This window comes from Mastomys coucha, unplaced genomic scaffold, assembly GCF_008632895.1.
Source record: "Mastomys coucha isolate ucsf_1 unplaced genomic scaffold, UCSF_Mcou_1 pScaffold3, whole genome shotgun sequence".
Classification (NCBI taxonomy): Eukaryota; Metazoa; Chordata; class Mammalia; order Rodentia; family Muridae; genus Mastomys; species Mastomys coucha.
In genome coordinates this window covers 7,645,810-7,671,458 of record NW_022196909.1, presented here as the reverse complement: position 1 = coordinate 7,671,458, position 25,649 = coordinate 7,645,810, and the positions used below count along the sequence as shown (strand labels likewise).

At 47.3% G+C, this 25,649-nt stretch overlaps 1 protein-coding gene across 1 annotated transcript in view; it reads left to right on the top strand.

The window, feature by feature from the left end:
- The window catches only part of LOC116075167, a 156,191-nt gene that overhangs the window by 119,423 nt on the left and 11,119 nt on the right, over positions 1 to 25,649 (top strand). The window contains exons 36-43 of the mRNA XM_031348191.1: positions 3,853 to 3,962; positions 12,144 to 12,293; positions 17,022 to 17,075; positions 17,749 to 17,916; positions 20,286 to 20,438; positions 20,635 to 20,769; positions 21,346 to 21,498; positions 22,832 to 23,041. Of these exons, the coding sequence (XP_031204051.1) occupies positions 3,853 to 3,962; positions 12,144 to 12,293; positions 17,022 to 17,075; positions 17,749 to 17,916; positions 20,286 to 20,438; positions 20,635 to 20,769; positions 21,346 to 21,498; positions 22,832 to 23,041 (1,133 nt within the window). The remainder of the gene's footprint in view (positions 1 to 3,852; positions 3,963 to 12,143; positions 12,294 to 17,021; positions 17,076 to 17,748; positions 17,917 to 20,285; positions 20,439 to 20,634; positions 20,770 to 21,345; positions 21,499 to 22,831; positions 23,042 to 25,649) is intronic.

Sequence of the window (25,649 nt, the reverse complement as noted above, 5' to 3'; positions counted from 1 at the left end):
GTGGGGGAAGTACAGTGCTTCTAGCTAAGAGTTTCAGGGACAGGGAGAAAGAGAAGTGATCTGGCCAGCTAGAAACCAAATTCTCCTTTAGTCAAAGGGCACACGATAGAGAGAAAGACCTGATGTAACCGCAAGGGTGCTTCTTCCTGCCTCCCACCCCATCATCTGTAAAACTGTGGCTTCAGGCTGCGGAGATAGCTGAGCGGATGAAGAGCTCGCCACACAAATGGGAATCCCCAGAACCACATAAAGCTGGATGCTGGCGCAGGAATGCTAGCATGTCCCACAGAAAGATGGGGGTGAATCCAAAGGCTAGCCTGGGATAAAACAATCAAGCAAAGATCCTGGTTCAAAGGCAAGGCAAGGTGAGGGCCAACGCCTGAGGCTGCTCTCCGACCTCTCCTCTGACCTGCATTCACACCCACCCCACACACACTCACACACACTGTGCACGTTACATACACACATACATGCACACAAGCACACACACACAAAGACAGAGATACAGACACACAGGCGCACACATTATTGTTCACTTTACACACAACACATGTGCACAAAAACACAAATACAAAACTACACAAAAACAGAGAGAGACAGAGAGAGGCAGAGAAAGACAGAGAGAGGCAGACAGAGGCAGGGGTAGGACATACCCCGCTCCTGATGCCTCTGCCTGTTGAGGGGCCATGGCCACACACATGCACTGAGAACAGATGCAGCAGCTGCCTCCTTTTTGCCAGGAATTTCTTGGTTGACTTCCTCTCTCCCTGGCTCCAGCCAGTAAGTCCAGCTGTGTATCTTAATTTGAACCCATGTGCTAGGAGAGAGCTGAGACGTCTTCCAGGAAAAGGTTTCTCCTTAGCTGGAGCCAGAAATAAACCCCAGGATGATCCCAAGCTAGAAGCATGTGTCAGACTCAGCGCCTCAGTGGGCCTCTGCCCACAGCACCAGCAAAGGCATCCAAGCTCATGTCGGAACCATTTTCCATGACAATTATGAGCTCATGTCTGTTCCATCAAAGCTTAGCCTTCTTAAAGCCCTAAGCATCTTGTGAACTTTGATTTATAGGTTCATTATGCAAAGTAGCCATGTATAGAAGAAATGTGGAATTCCATTTTCAGAATCAAGACTTCTGGTCTGATAGCAGTCTAGAAATCCTAGAGGCGCAGCCATTTCTGAGCGATGGTAGTGGACACTTGCTCTTATGTGCTGGCCATCCCATCAGTATTGGGGTGTGTGGCAGACACCCTCATCTAAGGCAAAGGAGAAGCCACAGCAGGCAGTGCTGGTGCACTCGACAGAAGAGAGGCAGTGGATTTGTCTTCTCTCACATACCCACAGCTTCTCCTGAGATTCCTTAGGCCCAGGAGAGATGGCTTATATTTTATTTTAAATGTGTGTGGATGTATATAGCACATGTGGTGTGGGTACACATGCATGTGGAGGCCAGGGAACAACCTCAAGTGTTTTTCTTCAGAAATCATCCACCCGTTTGTTAACCTAGGGTCCCTCACTACCTGGAGCTCACCAACTGGCTAAGCTCACTGGCTGGTGAGCCCAGGGGGTCTGCTTGTCTTGGTCTCCCCAGCAATGGGCTTATGAATCTGTTACCACACCCAACTGACCTTTACAGGTGTGCGGAACTCAGGGTCTTTGTTTGCAGGGCAAGCGCTTGACCTCTAGCACCATCTCTTCAGCCCCTCCCAGCTGAAATTAGAAGCAGAGAAATGTACGTGGTCAGATGTTGGATATCTTCAGAAACAGCAGTGATAGATCAGATATAATGTAGAATGTGAGAAAAGGAACAGCCATCGTGACCCAGGGGGTTTTGAATAATTGGAAAGATGGAAGATCTCTCTTTGATATGGGGCAAGCTGTAGATGGAGCCACTTAGGGAGTGGACACTGACTTTATTGGGCATAAATTAAGTTTTAAGTGATCTTTAAAATAAAAAAGGTGTTCATCTAAACGAGATGATGATGAAGATTGCTATACGTCATCTGCAGAGGATGAGACAGTAAAGCGAATGTGTATGAATGCACAGAAGCGAGCTCTAAGGCAGTAAAGAAAGCTGCGACCCAGTGAGCTAAGAGGAAGGTAGGCTGAACGGAGTATCGGCACCAGGAGAGGGAAGTGACCCAACAGGGGAGGTTATGAAGCGGGCAGGCAAGTCAGGTCACTGGCTTTGGAGGAAGCTGTGGGTATTTAAAACAAAACCGGCTTCCCCAAACTTGTTGAAGTGCAAACTGGGAGAGTGGGTTTGAGAGATGGCATTGCTTTCTGGGAATTTAGCCGTGGAAGGGTGCAAAGAAATGAGGTGAGAGATTCGAGAGGAGAATCAGGAGGAGAGAGATGAGGTGATGGATGTGAGAGGAGAATCCGGAGGAGAGAAATGAGGTGATGGATGCGAGAGGAGAATCGGGAGGAGAGAGATGAGGTGATGGATGTGAGAAGAGAATCCGGAGGAGAGAAATGAGGTGATGGATGTGAAAGGAGAAACCAGAGGAGAAAGATGAGGTGATAGATGTGAGAGGAGAATCAGGAGGAGAGAGATGAGGTGATGGATGCGAGAGGAGAATCCGGAGGAGGAGTTTTATAAAACAGGGGAGAGGCTGCACTGCTGGGGCCAGGCCAGGCAGTGGGGAAATGAGGACAGAGCAGAAAGAAAGGAAAATTCCTGTTGCTGCGGCTCTAAGTCGGCTCCTTGTTTATAGTCAAGGTTCTATACCTTACCATTCCCACTTAGTAACCTACCATGGTGGCGTTTGATCAATACCATTTGTCTCAGGGTTTCCGATGCTATGAAGAGACACCATGACCAGGGCAAGTCTTATAAAGAACAGCATTTGATTGGGGCTGGCTTATTATAGGTTCAGACCCTTATCACCATGGTGGGAAGCATGGTACTGTGCAGGCAGACATGGTGCTGGAGAAGGAGCTGAGAGTTCTCCGTCTTGATCTGAAGGCAAGCAGATGAAGAATCCTCTGCAGGCAGACAGGAGAGTCTCTCTGCCCTGGGTGGAGCTTAAGCATAGGACCTGAAAGCCCACGTTCACAGTGGCACACTTCCTCCACAGGCCACACCTCCTGATAGTGCCACTTACCATGGGTCAGGCATATTCAGACCACCACACCATCAAACTTTTCCATCAATATTGGAAGGGTTCCCCCAGTGAACAGTTACATGCTGCTCCATCGGAAGGGCAGCCATAATTGAAAATGATCCCAGGTGACGGACAGCTACGTTTCCTGTAGCTTCTGCCACAGTCAGTAACATTGCTCTGAATAAGGTCGCATATACCCCATCTCCTGTGCCTCAGCCACGAGGCTCTCTGCTTAGTTCTGACAGCTGTGTTAGACTGAAATGATCACAGATACAGGTTGTCAATGAGGATGGGCACCAGGAAAGGTCAAAGGTCAAGGGCAGTGTGGCATTTCCTTCAAGGTTTTTTTTTTCCACAGTAACAGTATCATTCACTGGTTTTCAGGAAGGCATCCCCAAAGCCTTTTTTGTTAAGAGCCTTGCTAGAGATCTCCTTTCCTCTCTGTTCCAGAGTCCTGACTACCCCTCCCTTTCCTCATGGAAGACATCCTTTGAGAGCTGTGGAGTCTTGTCCTTAGTGGCAGTCTGCGTTTTGTTTGTTTGTTTATTTATTTATTTATCTTTGTTTTTTCGAGACAGGGTTTCTCTGTGTAGCCCTGGCTATCCTGGAACTCACTCTGTAGACCAGACTGGCCACAAACTCAGAAATCCACCTGCCTCTGCCTCCCAAGTGCTGGGATTAAAGGCATGTGCCACCACTGCCCAGCTTCAGTCTATGTTTTATGATCTGTTTTTTTTTTTTTTCTTAGATCTTTGGAAACACCAAGTCATGAAAGAAAACTTTTCAGTTGTGAGACCCCAGATAGTTGAGAGATTTGTACAGAGACTAATGGAGAATTCCCAAGAGGATGGACCCAAGGTACGCATTCAAAATGAAGGCTGTGGTTCCCTTTGAACAGAAACCCAGGGGGGAAGGCCGCCATTTAACACACTTCCTGGTGCTCCCTTACTCTCCCTAAAGATGCAACTCCTGAGGCTGAACCCCAAAAGACCACCACACACTACCACTTTAGTGTGGAAAAGCCTGACCGCCCGGCTACATTAAACACTTTAACCCTTAATTACGAGGTAGAGAACTCTCAAGCATGGTTGGAGATCTGTTTCCTCTAGACTCAGATATGTTCATGTGCTCACTCATGTTTGTCACACGGAAGCACCATCCTGTGTGCTGATGAGAGGCCCCATCTCCCAGGGGCAGGGGCTTTCACACTGTGGCTGGCTTTAAAAGGCCGGAGAGATGGCTCAGGAATTAAGAGTACTTGCTGCTCTTCCAGAGGCTCAGGGTGAGTTCCCGGCCCCCACACTGGGCAGCTTACAAATACATTTGCTTTTGTTGGTGTACATGAACCCATGCAGGCACACACACAGGTGTCCATAAATAAAAATAATATATTAATCCTTAAAAACGAGAAAAGAAGGGTATTCAGCCACGTGTTGCCACACGACGAACCATGAGACACCTGCAGAGTAAAATGACTGAAAGGATTCTAAATTCGACATTTCTCAGGTGCCCTGAAGAGTCAGACTCTCAGGGAAAAAAGGTGGGATGGTGGGATGGTGGGAAGGTGGGATGGTGGGAAGGTGGGATGGTGGGATGGTGGGATGGTGGGAAGGTGGGAAGGTGGGATGGTGGGATAGTGGGAAGGTGGGAAGGTGGGATGGTGGGATGGTGGGATGGTGGGATGGTGGGATGGTGGGATGGTGGGATGGTGGGATGATTGTGGGATGGTGGGATGGTGGGATGGTGGGATGGTGGTTTCCAGGGGTGTGGACAGGTGTGTGAGTTAGCATTCAGTGGGTACTGGTTTTATTTTATGAAATGAAAAGAGATTTGTCATGTGGTCATGATGCTGTCACTGTTCTCTATTTGATGACAGTTAAAAGAATACGGTTTATGATATGTGTGTGTGTATACACACATATATACATATGTATGTATGTATGTATGTATGTATATATGAACCCCTGTTCACACACACATGCGAGCGCGTTGCACCCTGTTAATCAGCCTATCACTGAGGACAAGGATCTTTGATTTTTGGCAGGGGACAGAATGTTGTTTTCACTTGGAGGCCTCCAACTCTGCCATCCTCCTGCCTCCGCTTCCCAGTTGCTAGGTCACAGGTGTGTGTCACCACACCCAGCTAAGGATAACATCTTGTAGAAAGGAAATGTAGGATTTGAAGGCAGGGCCGATCTGGTATATCAGCAACTCAGGAAGAGCTTGGAGCCCCTGGTAACGCTTGGCTCCTCCCAAGCTGGTGCCTGGCAGGACACCAACCTCTCTCTACTCACCTGCAGGATCCAAGAGCTCACTCAACCAAACTGCCCCAGCCCCAGGCGACTTGTGTTTGCTCAGCTGTTACTAAGTGGTATTTAGTCTTCCCCTGACAGAGAGCCTTCCCATATCCCAGTCCCATTGGAGCCATTGCTGTGGTGGGTAGAAGACAAGTCTAAGTGGATGCTCTGTGGGGTGGTGGGCTGCATATCTGTCAGGACCCTCCTCAGAAGGTGTGGCCCCACCAGAGCATGCAGACCAGGGAGCAGAGCTTTCCTGGGCCCCTTTATGGTTTTATTCCATGCACAGTGGGCTGGACAGTGGGGGGGGGGGTCCTCAGCCTCCCAGCCCTCCCCTGCACAAGCCACTGCTGTTCCTTTCTGCTGTTCAATAGCCGCACACTTGCAGTCCTGGCCAGTCTCCTTTAAATCCTAGGTTGTGTGCTCAGCTCAGGGTGACCTTGGCCTCGATGTTTCTCTTGGATTACTGCCTGGAAGTGTGCTGGGTTGGGCAGCCACATCACACTGACGCAGTGGGCTGTACCCTGAAGCTCGCGTGTTGTCCTACGACACTGCACTGCCCCACCATCTGTCTTCTCGGTCAGTTTGGTCCATTCTTTGGCCTCTTGATGCTCTGAGCTCTGAGAATCCTTATTTAAGTCATTCGTAGCTGTGAAGTCAGAACAGGTCCCAAGTCCCCAAGCGGCCACACTAGACCTCCCAGGCTGTGCAGCTGCCATGGGCGTGGGCCAGAAACACACAGTTGTTCTGCCACGAAGCTGTGTTCTTCCAGCCCACTTTTTGAGCATCCGGCTGCAAGCCAGGGGTGCTGTCTGCTCTATTTCCTGAGAAAATCAGGTCAACCTGGCAATCTTTCTTTAAGAGCTCCTGTCGGGGTCTAGTCTCTTCCCAGTTTCTAGAAAACCAGTCTCCATCCATCACCTGTGCTAATATTTTTCCCCTTGAGACAGAGCGGAGTCTATTAAAAAGAAGATTTTTGAAAATAGTCCTTTTATGCCGGACGGTGGTGGCGCAAGCCTTTAATCCCGGCACTTGGGAGGCAGAGGCAGGCGGATTTCTGAGTTTGAGGCCAGCCTGGTCTACAGAGTGAGTTCCAGAACAGCCAGGGCTACACAGAGAAACCCTGTCTCAAAAGAAAAAAAAAAAAAGTCCATTTATTTGTTTGTTTGTTTGTTTGTTTGTTTATGGGGAAAGGGCACATGAAGGCCTGGTAGAGGTGTTGTTGGGGCCACATCTTGAAGCACAAGGAGGAGCTGGCAGTGTGAAGACAGGCAGGGGAAGGAAGGCACAGACAGCAGGGTGTGGGTGAGGAGTGGGGATGGGGGAGGGGAGGCGCATTGGAGCAGGGGACAGGGCTAGGTTCTGAGTGTCCCTGCGCACAACCCTTGGCACTCAGCCTCGGAGTCAATAGGAATGCATCAACAGAAGTGATGTTTCAGAAACCTCCAAAATACTTTGTGCCTGATACTAAACAAATGGCGTTGGTGTGGTGGCACACACCTATAAAGCCATGGGGCACATAATAAGCCCTGGCACCCGGCAAACCTCACCCAAGACTGGCTTTCGCTGGAATCAGTGTGTACAGCAATGTTCTCTTCCCACAGCCAACACTGTCAGCATAGTCAGGCTCAGGTGGAACCAGTCCCGAGGAAAGTAGTGGTGCTTAGTGGGAAAATCTGGGCCAGTGTGGGGGAAGTGGGAGGGTGAAACCTGGTCTAGCTACCTCTTTATACAGGCAGGAGGGACCTTTGCAGTGACCCTGAAAGGTAGCAGTGCAGGTGGGAGTCTATGGGAGTGCCAGCAGGAAACCCAGGGTTGAGCGTCTGCTCTACAAGAAGCTTTGTATGCTCAGGAAAGCTGAGGGAAGTGTATAAAGGACACCTGAAGCCTTTCTCCCTCACCCGCCAGCCACATCATGGGGGCCCAGTTCAGACACACACCCCTCCCCACATGAGAATACAGCGTCGTCCGCACCAGACCCTCACAGAGCTCCGCTCTTGAGAATACAGTGTCCTCCGCACCAGTCTTAGACCCTCACGGAGCTCCTCATGTGAGAATACAGCGTCCTCCGCACCAGTCTTAGACCCTCATGGAGCTCCATGCTTGAGCAGAGAGCTCCCGGCTCCTGGAGTGGATCTTTCTGCCCAACGGCTGTTGCCTCTGTGGAGCCTCCTCCAGCTCCTCTGGGCAAGTGTTTAAGCGTAGAGCTCTGGCAACCTCCCACCTCCACAATTCATCCAGATGCTCCAGGGGCTCCCTACTCCTGCTCAGGAAAACCCCCGCTGCTGAGGAGGCCCATGGCAGAGGGCCACGAGAATTACCTTCTGCCAGCCCACATCTTCAGGGGCTCTGGTGGCAGGAAGTTAATGTGAGAGGTGATTGCTTATAAAGTCAATGGAGGCCTTGTTGACTTGTGCTCACTCCAGGAAAGATTGCCTGGCCAGTAAGGGATGAGTCATTGGGGAGGGCTTCCAGCGTGGCCTGAGGTGAGGTCACTGGCCACACCCCACCCTCACTAACCACCCTGGCTATGACTTCTCATGGCTTCCTGCTTTCAACAGAGTCAAACCAGAAAGTTCCCTTTGCTTTTACTAAGCCCTTTCCAAAAAGAGCTCCCACATCCCTGGCGTTGCATCAATAGCTTCCCGGTGATCACTGTCCAAAGGTTCAGAGGGAGGCAGGGGCAGGACGACCTGCCTTACCTCACCCACCGAAGGGGCCCTTATCTAAGGGGGACCCTGGAAAATGAATCCTAGGACTCTGGTCTTTTGCCTGCTGGTGGTTGGTTCCTCTCATGAGCAGAAGTTCCATGGATCAATCTTCATTACATCCTGTCAGGCTGATACAATCGATGACTTTCTGAAAACATAACTTTTAGTATGTATCCTTCATGTAAAATTATCAGAAAATAGAACTATGGGCTGGTGAAATGGCTCAGCGGTTAAGAGCACTGACTTCTTTTCCGTAGGTCCCATGTTCGATTCCCAGCCCTATCTGGTAGGTCACAACCATCTGTAACTCTTCCAGGGGATCTAGCACTCTCTTTTGGCACCAGGCACACAAATAGCGCACATGCATGCATGCTAGCAAGACACTCATTCTCGTGAAAATAAGAATAAAGTCTAAAAAAGAAAATAGAAATATGATCCTGTAGAACACAGGCTCATCATTTTACCACTTACCAGTAATCTCTCTTTTTTATTCTTTTTAAACTTTACTGTTTTCCACTAGTGTGCTTCATAAAATAACATTATCTTGTGTGACATTTTTACATTGTTTATTTACTGAGTCATTTTTATGTTATTAGTTTGTGTAGTGTGTGTGTGTTTGTGTGTGCGCGTGCACAGTTTGTTTGTTTAGTGTGTGTGTGTGTGCGTGTGCACAGTTTGTCTGTGTAGTGTGTGTGTGTGTTTGTGTGTGCGCGTGCACAGTTTGTTTGTTTAGTGTGTGTGTGCGTGTGCGTGCACATGTGCACCACAGCACATATGCAGAGGTCAGAAGACACCTTGAGGGAGTTGGCGCTCTCCTTCTACAGTGTGACTTGTGGGGTCAAGTTGAAGTCACCAGGCTTGTTAGCCAGCACCTTTCCCCATTGTGCCATCTTATGGGCCCCTTCCTTTACGACCTATTTTAAATGGTGGGCTTTTTTTGAAGCTGATCATATTTTCTAAATCTCTTTACATGAGGCTGAAGGTATGGCTCAGTGGTTAAGAGCCCTGGTTTCTCTTCTAGAAGGCCTGGGCTTGATTCCAGCATCCTCATGGTAGCTTAAAACCTCCTACCTGCATCTCCAGTTCCAGATGATCAACACCTTCTTCTGGCCTTTGCAGGCACCAGGCACACAAGTGATGTATATACATACAGGCCAGACATAATACATAAGATAAAATAAACAACAGTGTGTGTGTGTGTACAAATGTAGAGATAGAGGTAGAGGTGATATAGGTACGTATAGAGATAGATATATAATATCTTTATATTATACATAGTTGTTGGTATTACTTCCGATAGATAAACCAGGTAGATTTAACTCATTTCCCTGATAAGCCGCATGAGGCTGATTTCATTTTTCTCCTACTAGACAGCACATTAAGATGTTTACGTAAACTTTGTGTACACCTTCATTGTGTTTTCCTGCCTCCACTGTGACACAGTTCCCAGCGTAACTTGAAGGGGTGGTGGTTTTCTTTTAATTCCTGGTTTCAGGGGTTCTCATCAGCTGGCTTGGTTGCTCTTGGGCCTGTGGCACAACAGAAATGTGGAGGAAGCGCGTAGCGTGAGAAAGCTGCCCTCCTCAAGCCAACCAGGAAGCAGAGAGACAGAATAAGGGGCCTGAGGCAAGACTGACTCCTCCAGGGGCACAGCCCCTGAGACCTATTCCTCCATCTAAGGTCCACATCCTAACTTCTATCAATTCAGAATAGTGCTATCATCAATGAGTCAATACTCCGATGACGTCTCAACCCTCCAGAATACAGTTATACCCCACCCAAGCCCATAGCTGACCAAGCCTTTAGCATGCAATCTTTTGGGACAATTTTAGATCCAAACTGTAATAAAAGATAAATTCACAGGAGTGTTCCCAGGTCAGAAGGCTTAGAACTGTAGACTGTTCTCCTCGCAGGGATACCAAATGTGTTTCCATAGCCCTTCCCCCATGCTAGGTCCCCTCCCTAGCCGCCATCTTTCCAACTTCGTCCGCAATTTGAAAAGTCCACTTCAGGTTTTCTCTGAAGGTCAGTTTAGCAAGGAAGTTGTACTGACAGGACAGTGTCTTGAGCCTCGAACAAGCAGATCAGAGCCAGGGGACCATGACAGGTCCCAAGAATAGCCTGGCTTCTGCAGCATGTAGCCTGCAAGTAGGGGGCTATCTGGGTTCATCCTGAAATTGTCACAGAGAAAGCTCATGTGAGATTGCAGATCGCAGCTCGGGCTTGATCTCCCACAGCCTTAGATACACACACAGGCACCGATGCCTACACGGGGACACACCTGTACTCGCTCCCTCAGACACAGCGATGGCTGGGTTTTATTGCCAAGTTGACACAAACTAGGATCACCTGGGAAGAGAGACCCCTCCAGCGAGGAATTGCCTTCATTACTTAGGCCTGTGGGCAGTACCATCCCTTGGCAGGTGATCCTGAGTTACATAAAAATGATAGCGGAGCATAGGCCATCCAGAGAGTGGGGCCAGATCTTAAACGCCAAGCTTTGCTCCTCTCTGTGTTCTGCATTGAGTTCCTGCTCAGCATCCCGCCCTGACTTCCTTCAATGCTGAACTGTCACCTAGATGTGTAAACCATGGAATTCCTTTCCTCCAAGAGTTACTTTTGATTGGTGTTTTATCACAGCAATGGGATAAAACTAGGACAGGCTCACTCACGGGTCCTGCCTTTCCCAGACTGGCTCTCAGTTCTCTCTAGAGCCTAAATCTAAGCTGCTGTGAGGGGCTTCTTTCCTCTGTCCTTTCATGGCTACCTCTTCAAAGAGTGTGCCCAGTCTTCTAACAGAAGTGTCGAGGGAAGAGAGCCATATGCTTTAGAACAGAGCAAAATGCCTGATGCTTCAGAAAGTGCCCCCGTTTGGCCCTCCCACTGCCTGCCCTTTTCCCTGGGACACAGGGACATGTCCACGCAAAACCCTAGGCTACCATCTAGGCCAGTGTTTCTAGTAGAGCAGAGCAATGTTCCTAGTGCTGTGGTCCTTTAATACAGCCCCTCTTGTTTGGTGGCCCCCCCAACCATAAAATTGTTTTTGTTGCTACTACTCTGTAACTGTAATTTTGCTGTTATGAATCATACTATAAATATCTGTGCATTCTGATGGGCTTAGGTGGCCCCTGTTGAAAGAGTTGCAATCAAGATAGGCAGTGGTGGTACACGCCTTTAATCCCAGTACTTGGGAGGCAGAGGCAGGCAGATTTCTGAGTTCGAGGCCAGCCTGGTCTACGGAGTGAGTTCCAGGACAGCCAGGGCTACACAGAGAAACCCTGTTTTGAAAACAAAAGAAGAAGAAGAAGAAGAAGAAGAAGAAGAAGAAGAAGAAGAAGAAGAAGAAGAAGAAGGATTGCAATCCACAGGTTGAGAACCACCGATCTACACATGCTCGTCCCTGCCTGTGTTCCCCAGAGTGAGCATAGACCTCACCTATGATATGAAGAGCCCTAGTATGGCAGAGACCAAGAGGTAGCCATGTAGGGAGAAGGCCAGGTGGAATTTGGATGGGCAAGGTAAAGAGTATTGTTCAGGTGTGTGAGGGTCCTGAAGTAAGAAGTGGGGATCACACTGTGAACTCCGACTGGGGAGAAGTAAGAAGTGGGGATCACACTGTGAACTCTGGGGAGAAGTAAGAAGTGGGGATCACACTGTGAACTCTGACTGGGGAGCTGCTCTCACTCTGTCTCCATACCTCACCATAGAACTCAGAGTAGGTTCTGGACATAAGCTCAAACCCAGCCATCTTGTTTATCTTCTTTGAAAGCAGAACTAAATCTAGTACTCCAATAGTTTGTGGTTCTGGCTTATAACTCTTAATGGCTGAGACACATGACCAGCTTCCGTTTCTTCTTTTATTTCCTGGCTCTGCAAAGCAGAACTAAGAGAGGCATCGCCAATCAAGGGTTTGGTGTTGAGGAAATGAAAACGTGTCTCTGAGCCAAGCAACATGTTCCCCAAGCCCATGCTTAATGTGGCTGCCAGAGGCCCCAGTGGAGCTGCTGAGAGACATACCATTCCCTTTTCAGATCAGTTTTCAGAGGGAGCACCTTGAAGCCTGCCTCCTCTCCTTGGGCTGTGATGTGATGGCACGAGAACGCAGCAACTTTGAGACCTACTCCATGTGTTATGAGCATATCCTGCAGCATGCCAGGCAGAAGCTTAGCCAGAAGGAGCAGGTAGGTGCCCAGAGGAGTGCAAAGGAGAAAACTTGTGGGCCTGGAGGCACCAGAGTCACCAGGCAAAGAAAATCTGAGATGTTCTTATGCCAAACCTGGGGAGCATTGGTACCCTCCACATTTCTGTCCATTGGTTTCTTTTCTTGGGCCCTGGCACTCTCAGTTACTAAGGTGACAGCCCTAGCAGCAATGAGATATAGACTTTAGAAGGTTACCAAGGATACAAGACATGACCAATGAGGGAGGTGGGGTGGGGTGTGAATATGCTTGGAGACAGCACCAATTAAACATCGTCCTTTATAATTGCCTTGGTTATGGTGTCTCTTCACAGCAATGGAAACCCTAACTAAGACAAAAGTTGGTACCAGGAGTAGGGTATTGCTGTGATAGGCCTGATCATATTTTTGTTTGGAAGAATGTGGATTTTGTAACTTTGGATTTGGAATGCCATTGAATGCTTTAAGTGGGACTAAAGTGAAAAGTTAAGGGTTCTTTGAAGTTGTGTTGGACGGTGTTTTGCAGGGGGCAAACATGTGAAGATGTGTTTTCCTGAAGTAGACACAGGTTAAAGGCTAAGGCAGACTCATGAAGGAACATTGACACAGGAGAGAGGATGTTCTGCTAAAGCAAGCATGTGAAAGGACACGTGATGAAGGACTCTTCCCTAACAACACACATGTATTGGTCCACCTTACATTGTGTGGCGGAGCTCCATTTGTTGTTGACTCCATAGAGTGAAACACCAAATTGCTTCTGGTGGTGTGCTGAGGCTTCTTGCCGCTTGCGGGGACTCAGGCTGATTGGCAGAGTGATGTCAGCTGAGACAGACTCAAGTGGAGTCTTGCTAAGTCAGACTCACATGCTGAGGCAAGACACATGGTAAGGCAAGACCCGTGGAGGACACTTGATGTTTGGAGGGAATATAAATAGGACTCAACATGCAGTGGAAAGGGCTTGCTTGGAGAGCTAGCTGTACAACACTTCTTGGTCTTGAGTCTTTGCTGATCTTTGATTCACTGAAAGGCACAGAGGTGTGCCTGATGGCCCTAATACCTCCTGTTGACTAATGCCAATTTGGCTGAGGGCTGGCAGTCTCTGCTAGGTCGTGCCACCACTGCTGATTCGTGTTTTCTATCCCCATTCCACTGAACTTGACTGCTGGTATATTTGTGAAGTATTTGCAAGTTGCATTGCTGACCTGTAAACTGAATTGCTGATTTCCTAACAATGCAATTAGGATTTGCTCCAAACACGTCCACTTCCTCCGTAACCTTTCTTTTCTACTACCTCTGGTGGGTGGTGGGTTAAAAGGGAGGTTAAGGTGTTTAAAACCCATCATTGAGTGGGCATTGAAAACATTAAAGTTACATGGGACTTGTTGAGCCATCTTCGTAGTAATATGGAAGACATTGGTGCTGAGGGTGATTTGAACTGTGCAGATCATTCTTAGGATGTTTTGGTGAGCAAGGTGGCTGCTTTTTGTCCCTATCTGAAGAGTCTGTCTGAGATTAAGGTGAAGAGACTCACAATAATTGCATTGACATAGGAAGTCTCAGAAACATCCAGCATAAACTTTGTCCTTTGGTTTACTCTCACGAAGTGTATTTCAATCAAGCATAGTAAGCTAAAAAGAAAAAAAATACAAAATGAATGGTTTAAGTATTAAAAAAAAAAAAAGCACTAGGAAGTGCAGTGGAACTGAATCCTGTGTTCAAAAAGGTAAACAGATTAAGGGGGTGGTGACTATGGGGCAAGATCCCACCCAGCTAAGCTTATTGTTTGTGTGTTTACAGTTGTACAAGGAATAGTTCTATATTATGTTAGGCATTATTACTGGGTTATTGTTTTTATTTTGACTTTTAATTTGGAGTGAACTACAATCCAGAAATGGGGGGTCACACCTATGATCCAGATTTTGAGGCTAAAGACTTTTGATTCAGATCCTGACATGGTATGACACCAACCTTTGATATGGATCTTGAGAAATATAGGCCATGAAAAGCTTAGGCCCAAACTTGGTGGTACATACCTTTAATCCCAGGAGGCAAAGCAAGCAGATCTCTGAGTTCAAAGACAACCTGGGACAAAGCAAGTTCTAGGTAAACAAAAGCTTAAGTCCAGGCATGATGGTACAAGCCTTTAATCTCAGCATTCAGGAGACAGAGCCATGCAGATCTCAGAATTCAAGTTCAATCTACAGAGCAAGTTACAAGCTTAGGCAGTGAAGGAGTTGGAAAGCTGGTGATGATATAATAACAAGGGGGACAGGTTCCAACTCCAGCAAGCAGCAGAACTCGGAAACTTCGGCTATGTGGCTTTATAGTCAGGAGGAGAAGGGACTACTTGGACAATTGATGCTGGTTAGCTAGGGCTAAGAAATTAGCAATGATTAAGAAGAGACCAGCATCACTGAGGTGAAATCTTCTGGGAAGTGTTTTCGGAGAGCACAAAGAAGCTGTGCTCCAAAAACAGACCTGGCTCTGGCAGCTGGATTTGGTAATCTGTCATCAGGTGGTACTGGTTTTTAAAGGGGTCTTGGAGGCAGCTGAGGCTTGGCACAGTGAGAGGCTATGGAAGACCACTGGTGAAAGTGTAGCCTCAGTTGCCCAGGATTGAAGGGGTCATGCAAAGAAGTTGAGGCATGGCACCGTGAAGAGAGTCTATCGGTGAAGCCTAGATTCAGGGAAAGACCCCAGCGTATTGGAGATGTTATTACCATGGGATAACCACCAAGAACAGCAGTGGCAGTGGAGTGGATTAACCTGAGCTTAGAATGCTACAGAGAGCAGAGCTGGAGACATGATGCCAGCCCTTTGGAGGAGCCCAGAAGATCATGTGTGGAACCCAGACACTGAAATAAGAAGCGTAAAGTTGAAGTTGCCTTGGATACCCCAAGACATTAAGAAATGTCAGAGCTGTGGGATACCTGCCAAGGAAAGCTACTAACGGAGTGGAACCAGCCCAAGAGAACAAAGTTTGTTGCTTCTGAATACCAGATTTGCCAACAGCAGTCAATAAAGATGAAAGGAGTTGGAGATACATCGGACGTGGAGATGCTGATGGTTTGGAGTTTTCCCAGATGGTCTCTGTCTTGCTTTGTTTAGTCTTTCCTCACCATGATGTTTTGGAAAGCTAAGGTATATCCTATGATGTTGGAAGTATGTGATCTGCTTTTTAATTTTGATTTCTTAGGGGATTACAGTTAAGTGATTGGATGAATCTCAGAAGAGACCTTGAACTTTGGACTTACAGCATTATGCAGACTGATGTAGACTATAGGGACTTTCGAAGTTGGAGTAAATATATTTCTCATTATGCTATGGCTAGGTATGGCCCCCATAGACTCATCTGTTTGAACAAACCTATGGGGGCCAGGGAGTGGAATGTGGTGGTTTGAATATGCTTGGGTCAGGGAGTGGCACTATTAGGAAGTGTGGCCTCATTGGAGGATACTATGTGCCTCACTATGGAGGTAGACTTTGAGACCTTCCTCCTAGCTGCCTGAGGATGTAGTTTTCTCCTGTTTGCCTTCTGAACAAGATGCCAAACTCATAGTTGCTCCAGCACCATGCCTGTCTGGATACTGCCATACTTCCACCATGATGATATGGACTGACCCTCAGAACCTATAAGCCAGCCCCAATTAAATGTTGTCCCAATATAAGAGTTGCCTTGGTCATGGTGTCTGTTTATAGCAATGGAAACCCTAAGACAGAAGTTGTTACCAGAAGTAAGACAGGGTGAGCCTTTGAGGGGGGGAAATCTCTCTCTCTCCCCCTCTTTCTCTTCCTCTTCCTCTTTCTCTTTCTCTCTCTGTCTCTCTCTGTCTCTCTCTCTCTATCTTTCTATCTATCTATCATCTCTCTATATATATCTCTATCTCTGTATATCTATCGATCTGTCTGTTTTTCCATCTTCATATCATAGGTCTGTTTTAATGGTCAGATCCCTTAAAACTAGGTCATAGTACCCAGAGGATCATATTATATATTCTGTTTCAAAACATGTTGATTCTGAAGATCCATTTAATTTTATTTTATACTCAAGGGAAAAATATGAAATTGTCCAAAAAACTATATGATGCATTAAAATATTAATCAGGGAGTCCTGATCTTGCCCATACTTGATAACTCCCTCTTAGCTGAACTCTGTATCATTGTAGAAGCCTGGAAATTATATTGTGGGTTGCTGTTGTTGTTAATTTATGTATACACATGTATACACGTTCATGCGGGTGTCATTTCTCAGAAATGAGATATGTTCTCTCACTAGAACTTGGAGCTTGCCAATTCTTCTTGCATAGCTGGCCTGCATGCCCCAGGATTACAAGCCTGTTCCACTGTGCCTGGCTTGCATGTTATCTTTGGATGTGTTGTTTGAAACCCTAACGTTTAACAGCCCATAGTGGTGCAGCCCTGTAACCTCAGGAGTTGGGAGGTAGAGGCAGGGAGATGAGAAAGTTAAGAGTCACCCTCAGCCATATATTAAGTTCAAGGCCAGCCTAGAATACATGAGAGAGAGAGAGGGAGAGAGGGAGGGGAAGAGAGGGAGAAAGAGAGTCAGTGAAGGAAGGAGGGAGGGAGGGAGAAAGAGAACAAGATGCCAAGCACAGCCCAGGCTACTGACAGATCAGGATCAGGGGCCAGAGGGTTTTGGAATGAGGCCGCATAGACACCGACTGGACGGGGTTGCATGTGTGTTGACTGAAATTTGCCTTCTCCTCCTCAGGAGGTAGACTTGCTACAAAGAAGTCAAGTTCCCTCCGAAGACTGTGCTGGCCAGGTGGGTCAGTAACTACACTCTCAGTCCTCCAGAAGCTTGTGTTGCCTGCAGAAATCTCGTTCACCAAGACGCATGCAGGCACATTTGAGGACTGTAATTTCACTCTCTGTAAATGGTCTTTCTAAGGGGCATTTTTTTCTAAGTTTTTTTTTTTTTAAGTTGACTCTGTTGTATATTATTTTGGGGAGGGGGAGCTGTTATTTGGCAGAATTTTGTGGGCATTGCGTCTTTCTTTCTTTTTTTAAGATGCCAGTTAGAATGTATTTCAGAAATGAAACAATATTTGGTTGAGGGGTCAAGGGAAGGCTAGTGTGGTGATGAAGCCGAGACTGTTGCAGGATTTATCAAAAGTGCTGGGCCTAAATACCAGCTCTTTATGGCTCGTTCATCTGTCTCACTAAGACTGTTGTATGAAAGGCAAGCACCTTTCACCTCACCACTAGGGAGGAATGTGAATGTTAGATGTGTCGGACACTGCTGGGGACTATCAAGGACTATTGAGGACTATTGAACCAACCTGAGGTTCTGCCATGCACATCTACCCAGTAGGCAGTTTGCCTTCATGAGCCTGAAAATGGAGACTGTGCTAGCCTTCGTGGGACGATTCTGCTCCTTGGAATCCCTCCATTGCTAGCCTTACCTCATGCCATATATTCTGCATCATTTCCTGTAGATTGCAGAGCTCAGTCATGACATGATTATGGAAATCACTGCTCTGAGGGCTCAGCTCACAGACCTGGAAGAGGAGAATCTGAATCTGAAAATCCAGACAAGAAAAGAGGTCCAAGAAGAGTACAGAGAATTAGTGCAGGCTTTGTTTATGACCTGCTTACAGATAAAGGTAAGTAGCTCTCACCTGTGACTTGGGAAGACCATGGCTGCATACCAAGGGACCCATGGCAGAATGGGTTTTGAGGTAGCAAGAGACTCTTGAGCCCACCCCCCCCCCCATTCTAAGCTGGAAGGTTTTATTTGGTTGAGAGGTTGTTTCGTTAAATCATGGTCTTGTTATGTAGTCCCGGATGCCCTGGAACTTGCTACATAGTCCATGCCAACCTCAAAGTCAAACCAATCCTATTGCCTCAGCCTCCCTTCTGACGCCTGGCCAGCTAGATTTGCTGCGGAGAAAATCAGCAGCAGATTGCCATTACTTTATTTTGTTCTGTTTGCATTTGTGTGTTCTGTTAGTAGGCACATGCTACAGCACATGTGAGGAATTAGTTCTTTCCTTCCATCCTGTGGGTTCCTGAGACCAAACTTAAGCCATTGGGCATGGTGGCGAGCACATTTACCCTGTGAGATGTCACCAGCCTGAGTTGTCACTATGCTCTCAGGATAGACACTGAGTTTTGGATAACTGGGTTGTTTATTCAACATCTAGCTGCTGTTGGAAAGGGGAGGCTTCGTACGTCAACTTCCCACCAATGTCTGCCACCACTGCTATTCCCGTTGAGGGAGACACCCAAGTGGGTTAAAAAGAACAAAAACAAAAACACACCCTCTGAGTTGCTGTACTTGAGGGGAGGGGACAGCTGCGAGAGCTTGCTGGGCAGCTTTGGAAACTGGACTAGTTTCCCCAGATCTGGTTAGCCCTCAACATACCCCTTGCCTTCCCTACACTTAGAACTAGGAAGCTACCAAGCTATCAACTACGGAGCCCCTCAAAAGAGAAATGATGGGACTCCCTCGTTACATCATTGTGGAGGCTGCTCACTGTATAGAACTGTTTGGGCATTGGGGAGACAGATGTCCTAACCCTAAGATGATCCATCAGGAGCTTGGATTTCAGTACACACCTACAATGCCTCACGGCATAGCTTTCTTCCCCAGCCCACTTCTGCATCACTGAACACTCTTTAGAGCCAGCCCCACTCAATCCCTTACCTTCCACCCTTCTAGAGCCAGCCCTACTTGGTCCTGTATCTCCCTCCCATCCCTGGGAATTCCAGAACAAACCTTAGGGTTGTTTTAACAGGAGATCCTTCTTAATGCTCTGTCTTTGCCTCCCAAGAACTATTAGAGAGTTCTTCTTACTTGCAAAATATAAATGCTTACAAATCTTTAAAAAGACCAAATTCAAAACGGACTGGACCTAGAGCTACAGGAGAAGTCAGAAGCCAACCTTTCCAGAGCAAACATGCAGGCATAAGAAGATTAAGGGCAGGCTCTTAACTCCTCCTAGACTGAGACTGAAAGAGTTCTACCAAACCCACAGAAGTAGGGAATCCCTGTCCAAGTCCTTGGTCCCAAGGTAATGGCAATATTCCCACTGATAACCAGTGCAATTGGCCAGGCTTCCTGCCGTAGTTTCTAACTGGGCACTGTTCTCCAGCCTTCCTCTCCGAGGAAGTAGCTCAGATATGGGCAGGGCATTCGTATGCCCATTTCTCAGCCCTGGGACTCTAAGCATCTTAGTTTACTGAGGCTGCCACAATGAAATGCCATACACTGAGCAGCACAGCACAGTTTGTGTTCTAACAGTTCTGGAAGCCAAGAGTCAGAGCTGGGGGTATGAGCATCCACTCCTCGGTGGACTGCTCCCTTCCTAGTGGACCAGGACCTGCCTCCTCCCTGCAGAGAAAGAAAAAGGGTTACCCTCTCTGCTCTTCTAGGGCACAGTCTTCCTGGGGTTGGAACCCACTCCTAAGAAAGAGACCCTATGTCTCCAGGAATTAGAAGCTGAATACATGAGTTTGGGAGGAGCCACAATGCAGCTCTCAGCCCTGAGTCTGCAGTAATAACTTACATAAGTGTTCTGGGTCATCATTAGCCACAGCCACTCAGGACAGAACGTCTCATGCCCAGGTTCCCACTGGAGCCTAAGGAGGCAGCCAGCCCATTGTCTTCACTTATCCATCTTTAATGAAATTCCTCTGTAGTGGCTCATCAACAATAAGGATTCATCAGCTTCTTCGTCAACCTGGGAGCCATAAACCCACCTTTCCCGACTAACCTGATTTAGCCAGTAGATTTTCTCTGTCACCTCCCATGGCTCTACCCACTGTCCTGGCTCAATGTGCTAGGTGTTGACAAACAAGGCCTGTTCTAGGACCTGTAGGTGAACGACCGAGGAAGCCTTCTGGCTAAAGACCTCAAATGTGCCTGCCTTGTAATACTCATGAAGAAAACTGTCTGGGTGGAGGGCGTTCAGTCCTGCCCATCACGCCTTCAAACCATTGGACTTCTTGACCTGAGTCTGCAATTTTTCAGGAGACGCTGGATGAGAGTCAGTTAAATTTGATCCAGAAAGTGTGTGAGCTCATCGGTGAAGTGAGGGCTGAAGGCATTGCCAGCGTGCACCAGCTAAAGAAAACCTGGGGCTCTGCCAGATCTGACGGAGAAACAAAAGAGAACGCAGCCAAAGTATGTGAACTCATGCTGCCTTTCTTCCTCGCTCCCAGCCCACCACTGACCCACTTAGAATTCCGAAGGGGTTAGACATGTTAAAGGGGTCCTGGGGTGGGACTCCACGTGGTAATGTGTCCTTCTGGAAGGCATGCTTCTGGTGTTAGGAAAAGGATCAAGAGTGGCCTGTTCTAAAAGTAGGCCTTCTTGGCAGGAGCAGCTGTGTGCCTCCGAGCAGGACAATAGCAACACCCTGGCTGCTCTACTATGCAAAGCACGGAGCCTGGGCCGCTGGCGGCTGGCTGTGCAGCAGGCACGCCTCAGAGGGCAGCTGAGCAGGGCAGAGAAGGTACGTGTTGAATAGAGAAGACCCCTCCCCCATGCGTGCACACACACACACACACACACACACACACACACACACACACCCCTGTGGTGCTTCTGCAGCTGCCACACTGGTGGCAGGTGGCAGGCCCAGCCTTGCTAAAGAATCTGGCAATTGGTGATTGATCTTTCCCCTCTCCTGGGAATAGGCAACCTTATGAGTGTTAGGAGAAATAGAAAACAGACAGGTGCAACCAGCCTTGGAGATGAAAGAATGGAGCATGAGAAAGGCGAAGAGACAGAAGGGGCATGTTTATTAAAGGCTTGAGGCTACTGGCTTTGTATTTTGTCTTTGATAATCTGAGGAAAATGAAAATCTGCTTTAAACATGTTGAACACAAAGCACATACTGGTAGTGGTTTGAGAAGCTCAAAACTGGATTTCCTCTGATCTGTCGGGCTGCCCATAACTAGAGTCACACAAGCAATGACCGTCAAGAGCCCACTTTTCAGACGTCCGGTGAGGTCTTAGCTAAGGCTTCAGATTAAAACCACCGAGCAGAAGCTCACTCTCTCTCCCCCTGTGTTTGCGACGCTGGCAGGAATGTATTCACAGTAAAAAGGAGTGCTTAAGAATCAAGCTAATGGCAGAGCAAGAAGTGGCTCTGCTTCATCAACAGCTCCTGGCTGCAAGGCAAGCTCTGACCAAAGCTCAGACCGACAACAGGAAGCTGTGGTGGCAGAATGATACCCAGGTACCTAGAGCCCCAGAGCTAGCCACCCTGAGTGTGGTCATGAGAAGGGACACAGTGGCAATGTGGACCAGTCACAAGAGCTTCCTAGTATGTAGAATACCATGATTTGAGAGAAACCTGCAGTTAGTTCCCAAAGAAACGCAGGACAGATGGATAACTGAGGTGCTGGTCAACATATCAAGGCAGGCTCTCCCAGCTTAGCATCTCAAGTACCCTCCCTGTACAGAGTCATGGTTGTTCTCACCACTCCCCATCTCTCCAGGCTTCTCCAACCACTAAGCTTCCCTCCGCTTCCCCCAGCTTCTTTCTTCCCTATATAACCCAGCCATTTTGGCTACATACTCTATGCTCCCTTGGATACTTGGCTCTGTCTCTCCTTGATCCCTCTCTATTTGCTCCGTCTTTCTTCTCTTCCTCTCTCACTCTTCCCCACCTTGTCTCCTCTCACAGCCTGGTTCAGTCTGCTGGTCATGTCTAGTCTACTTTCTTCTCTCCCTGCTCTGGACTCTTCCGGATGCCTTCAGCTCTTCTTTCCCTTATATCTATAATAAAAATCTTCTCCTCAAGCATACCTAGGAGCAGCCATATCCTCATTTTCATTCAGCTGGAATATAAACAAATTTGAAATTGGCACAATCCACCTCCTCCTCCTCCCCCCTCTTCTTCCTCCTTCTCCTCCTCTTTTTTCTCCCCCATTTTTACTTGTTGTTGTTGAGACAAGGTCTTACTTTATGGCTCAGGCTGGCTCATGTCATCATGCTCAGCTCCGTTTTTCTTTCTTTAACTACCTAGAATCTGGTTTCCCCTCAGATATTTCGAGACTGAATTCAGAGCCCACGTCAGAAGCACCCTTCAGCACTAATGTTTCTATGAAGAATCCTTGCCTCCTCCAGGCAAGGCGGGGGGGGGGACTCACTGCCGGTCCCCATGAGGAAGACTTTATGGCAATGCAAATACAGCTTGTATTCAATATGAGCATTTGGTAGATAGTTCATTAGCTATGCTGACAAATCCAGCTTCTTCACTTGACGATATTCTGCAGAGCATCAGCACAGCCTGGCTTTCATTATTGTTTGTTGTGAGCTCTGATCTCTCTGACTGATGCCTCGGGATTCACGGCAGCAGTGCCAGTCCAGGAAGTACCAGGTGAAGCGAGAACCTAGTTGTCTTGCTGCTTACCAGGCCAGGCCCAAATAATCAGGCTGTTGTCCCCAGAGCCCAAGAACAGCATAAGTAGCCAGGCTGAAATGGGAGCTATGTCACCTAGCCTCAGCTGTCTCTGTCGCCTGCTGCTGACTACCTTCTTTCTTGCCTTGGCCCTCCCTTGCCGCAGGCTCAACTGCTGAGGGAGTTGGAACACAGAGTGACTCAAGACTCTGTCACTCGGCAGCAGCTGGATATCATAAAAACATCGGGCATGGAGAAGCTCCTAAAAGACGTGGAGCAAAAAGAACAAAAGCTGCAGCTCCTGACAGAAGAGGCCGAGCGGGCTTCCAAACGAGGCCAGCTGCAGCAGAAGAAGATGGACAGAGAGCTGAAGCAGGTAAAGGGTGCCGAGCCTGACCCTAAAGGCCTGAGGAGCCAGCTCTCCGTGGAACGTCTGTTCCCAGGACTCCCCCCACAGCATTATCTCTGCTCTGTCAGTGCTAAGCACACCTGGAAATGGTTCCCTGTATACCACCCTGGGCAAATGCTTGAGCAAGACTGCTCCAGGCTCAGAGGCCCAGTATCCTGGCGACAGTGTTTTCATAGTGCCTTAACCTTTGAACTGGGGTCTTCTAGAGAACTGTGAGCTATAATCTGGAAGAGCGGCAAGCATATGAAAGCTGCAATAGGAGGTTTTTATTCCAGCATGTCTAGAAATACAGAGTCAAACATGAAAAGGAAAAGTGGATTTCAGACATAATTTTTATAACTATGCCCCCTGGGGAAATAGAAAGGGGTTATTATAATGCATGTATGGATTAATTCAACCTCAATAAGCAGACTACAGAAGGTAATTCAATAAAACCTGACAGAGGTGTTTTACACATATCCATGGGTGAAGAAAGCCCTTAATTCATTCACTAGAGATAATAACAGATAGAAAAGCAATTTGAAAATTGAATTGAACTATTATTGGTCAAGGGTTTCAAAGGCTCTAGAAGAAGTTCTGTGAAGAGAATTAAATTGAATTGAGGGAGTTCTGAATAAAATACTTTCAAGGAAATGGAAAGAGGGGATGAGCTGTTGCAGAGTGAAAGGAAATTAAAATTTCACATTTATGAACTGTGCATGGTGACTCTTGTCTGTAACCCCAGCACCAGGGACCCTGAGGCATGAGGCTGGCCATGAGTTGGAAGTCAATCAAAGCTACATAGAGAGAACACCTACAAAAAAACAAGTGCCTTTTCAGCCTTGCTGGGACTCACTCACTGAGTCTTGCAGGGGAGCTGTGTGATATCTATCTTAATTGGCATTTTTATCAGAAGGCTCCCAGCTATGTAATAAGGTGCAGGATTCCATGGTGCCTGCTTTAGACAGGCTCTTGGTAATAACCTTGTAGGTAACTCAGGAGGTCACATCATCCCAGGAAGCTACATTTTCTCTCAAAGCTAAAAAAAATAAAAAAATAAAAAAATCCAGGTGACTATTAATAACATTATGTCATTATATAATGACTATTAATTAAAATCCTGCTGCCCGGTAATAATATTATATTATTATATAATGACTATTAATTAAAATCCTGTCCCCCGCCCTTTGTTCCACCAGCTGCTGACTATGAAGGAGTGGTATAGTGCCCATATCCTTCAAATGTGCTCATGTAGAACTAGTTACCTGTGTTAAATGTTGCTATTGCGGTGACAAAATACCTGACAAGAGCAACTTAAGGGAGGAAGGGTTTCTTTCAGCTTTCAGCTTACAGTTTGAGGGGATTTGGCTCACAGTTTGAGGGGATGCAGTTGATTGGCTCACAGTTTGAGGGGGATACAGTCGATTGGCTCACAGTTTGAGGGGATGCAGTCCATTGGCTCACAGTTTGAGGGGATACAGTCCATTGGCTCACAGTTTGAGGGGATACAGTCCATTGGCTCACAGTTTAGGGGACACAGTTCATTAGGGCAGAGAAGGCAAGGGTACAGAAGTGTAAGGCTGCTGGTAATATCACATTTCCCATCAGGAAGCAGAGAGGGGATGAGAAATAAAGCCAGGCTATAAAACTTGACTCTGTGACCTACTTCCTCCATTTGGGCGCTACTGTCTCAAGTTTCCACGGCCTTGTAAAACATAAGCTGGGAACCAAGTGTTTTAACATGTGAGCTATGTAAGACATTTCACATTCAAACTATAATCCTACATTAATTATTTTAGTTAGTACTGCTTAATTGTCACTTATTTAATGGCAGAGATTCTGATGCAATTAAAATAAGTATCTTGAGATTCTTCTCAGTCAAGATACATGTCTATCAAAACTGCTAGCCCTTTCTAAATTACTTCTCTCCCTCTCTGACAGCCCTTGTGCCCATGGGCTTCTCCACTCCAAGTGGCAGCAAAAGGTCATCAAGCACGTGTCTATGGCCAGCAGTGGCTTCTTTGGCCTATCTCTAAGCTCTACCTCCACTGATAGCTAATGACTGGCTGACTTCAGAGAACACCCTTGTCTGCTCACTGTGTGGAAAGGTCACTTAGAGCATAGGTTTTGGGATCATACCCTGAGCTTTAACTGTGGCTGGGTGACTTTGAGACTCTTTCTTGACCTTTCTTCATAGGTTGTGAGGGAAGATTAGGTAATTCATGGAGTGTGTTGGTCTAATGCTGCTTGTATTCTAATGTCAATTGGGGCCCCCCAAGACCGGTGCCCCAGAGAAGAGAGAGTCTGCATGTAACATACTGAGTGACCGTGACCCCAGTTAATTGTGATTGGTGAATAAAGATGCCAACAGCCAATAGCTGGGCAGAAGAGAAGTAGGCGGGGCTAAGGTTTGGCTGGCTTAGGAGAAGCAGAGGGAAGTTGCCTTGGGATAGAAGTGTGCTGGAGAGGAGAAAGGGAGGCCATCATGATTTAGGTAAGCCATAAAAATGTGGCCATGTGGGTGGGCCAATTGGAGCTAAGAGCAGCCCAGATGAAACATAGTAAGTAATAACTTGGGATATGGATAGGAAGGCAG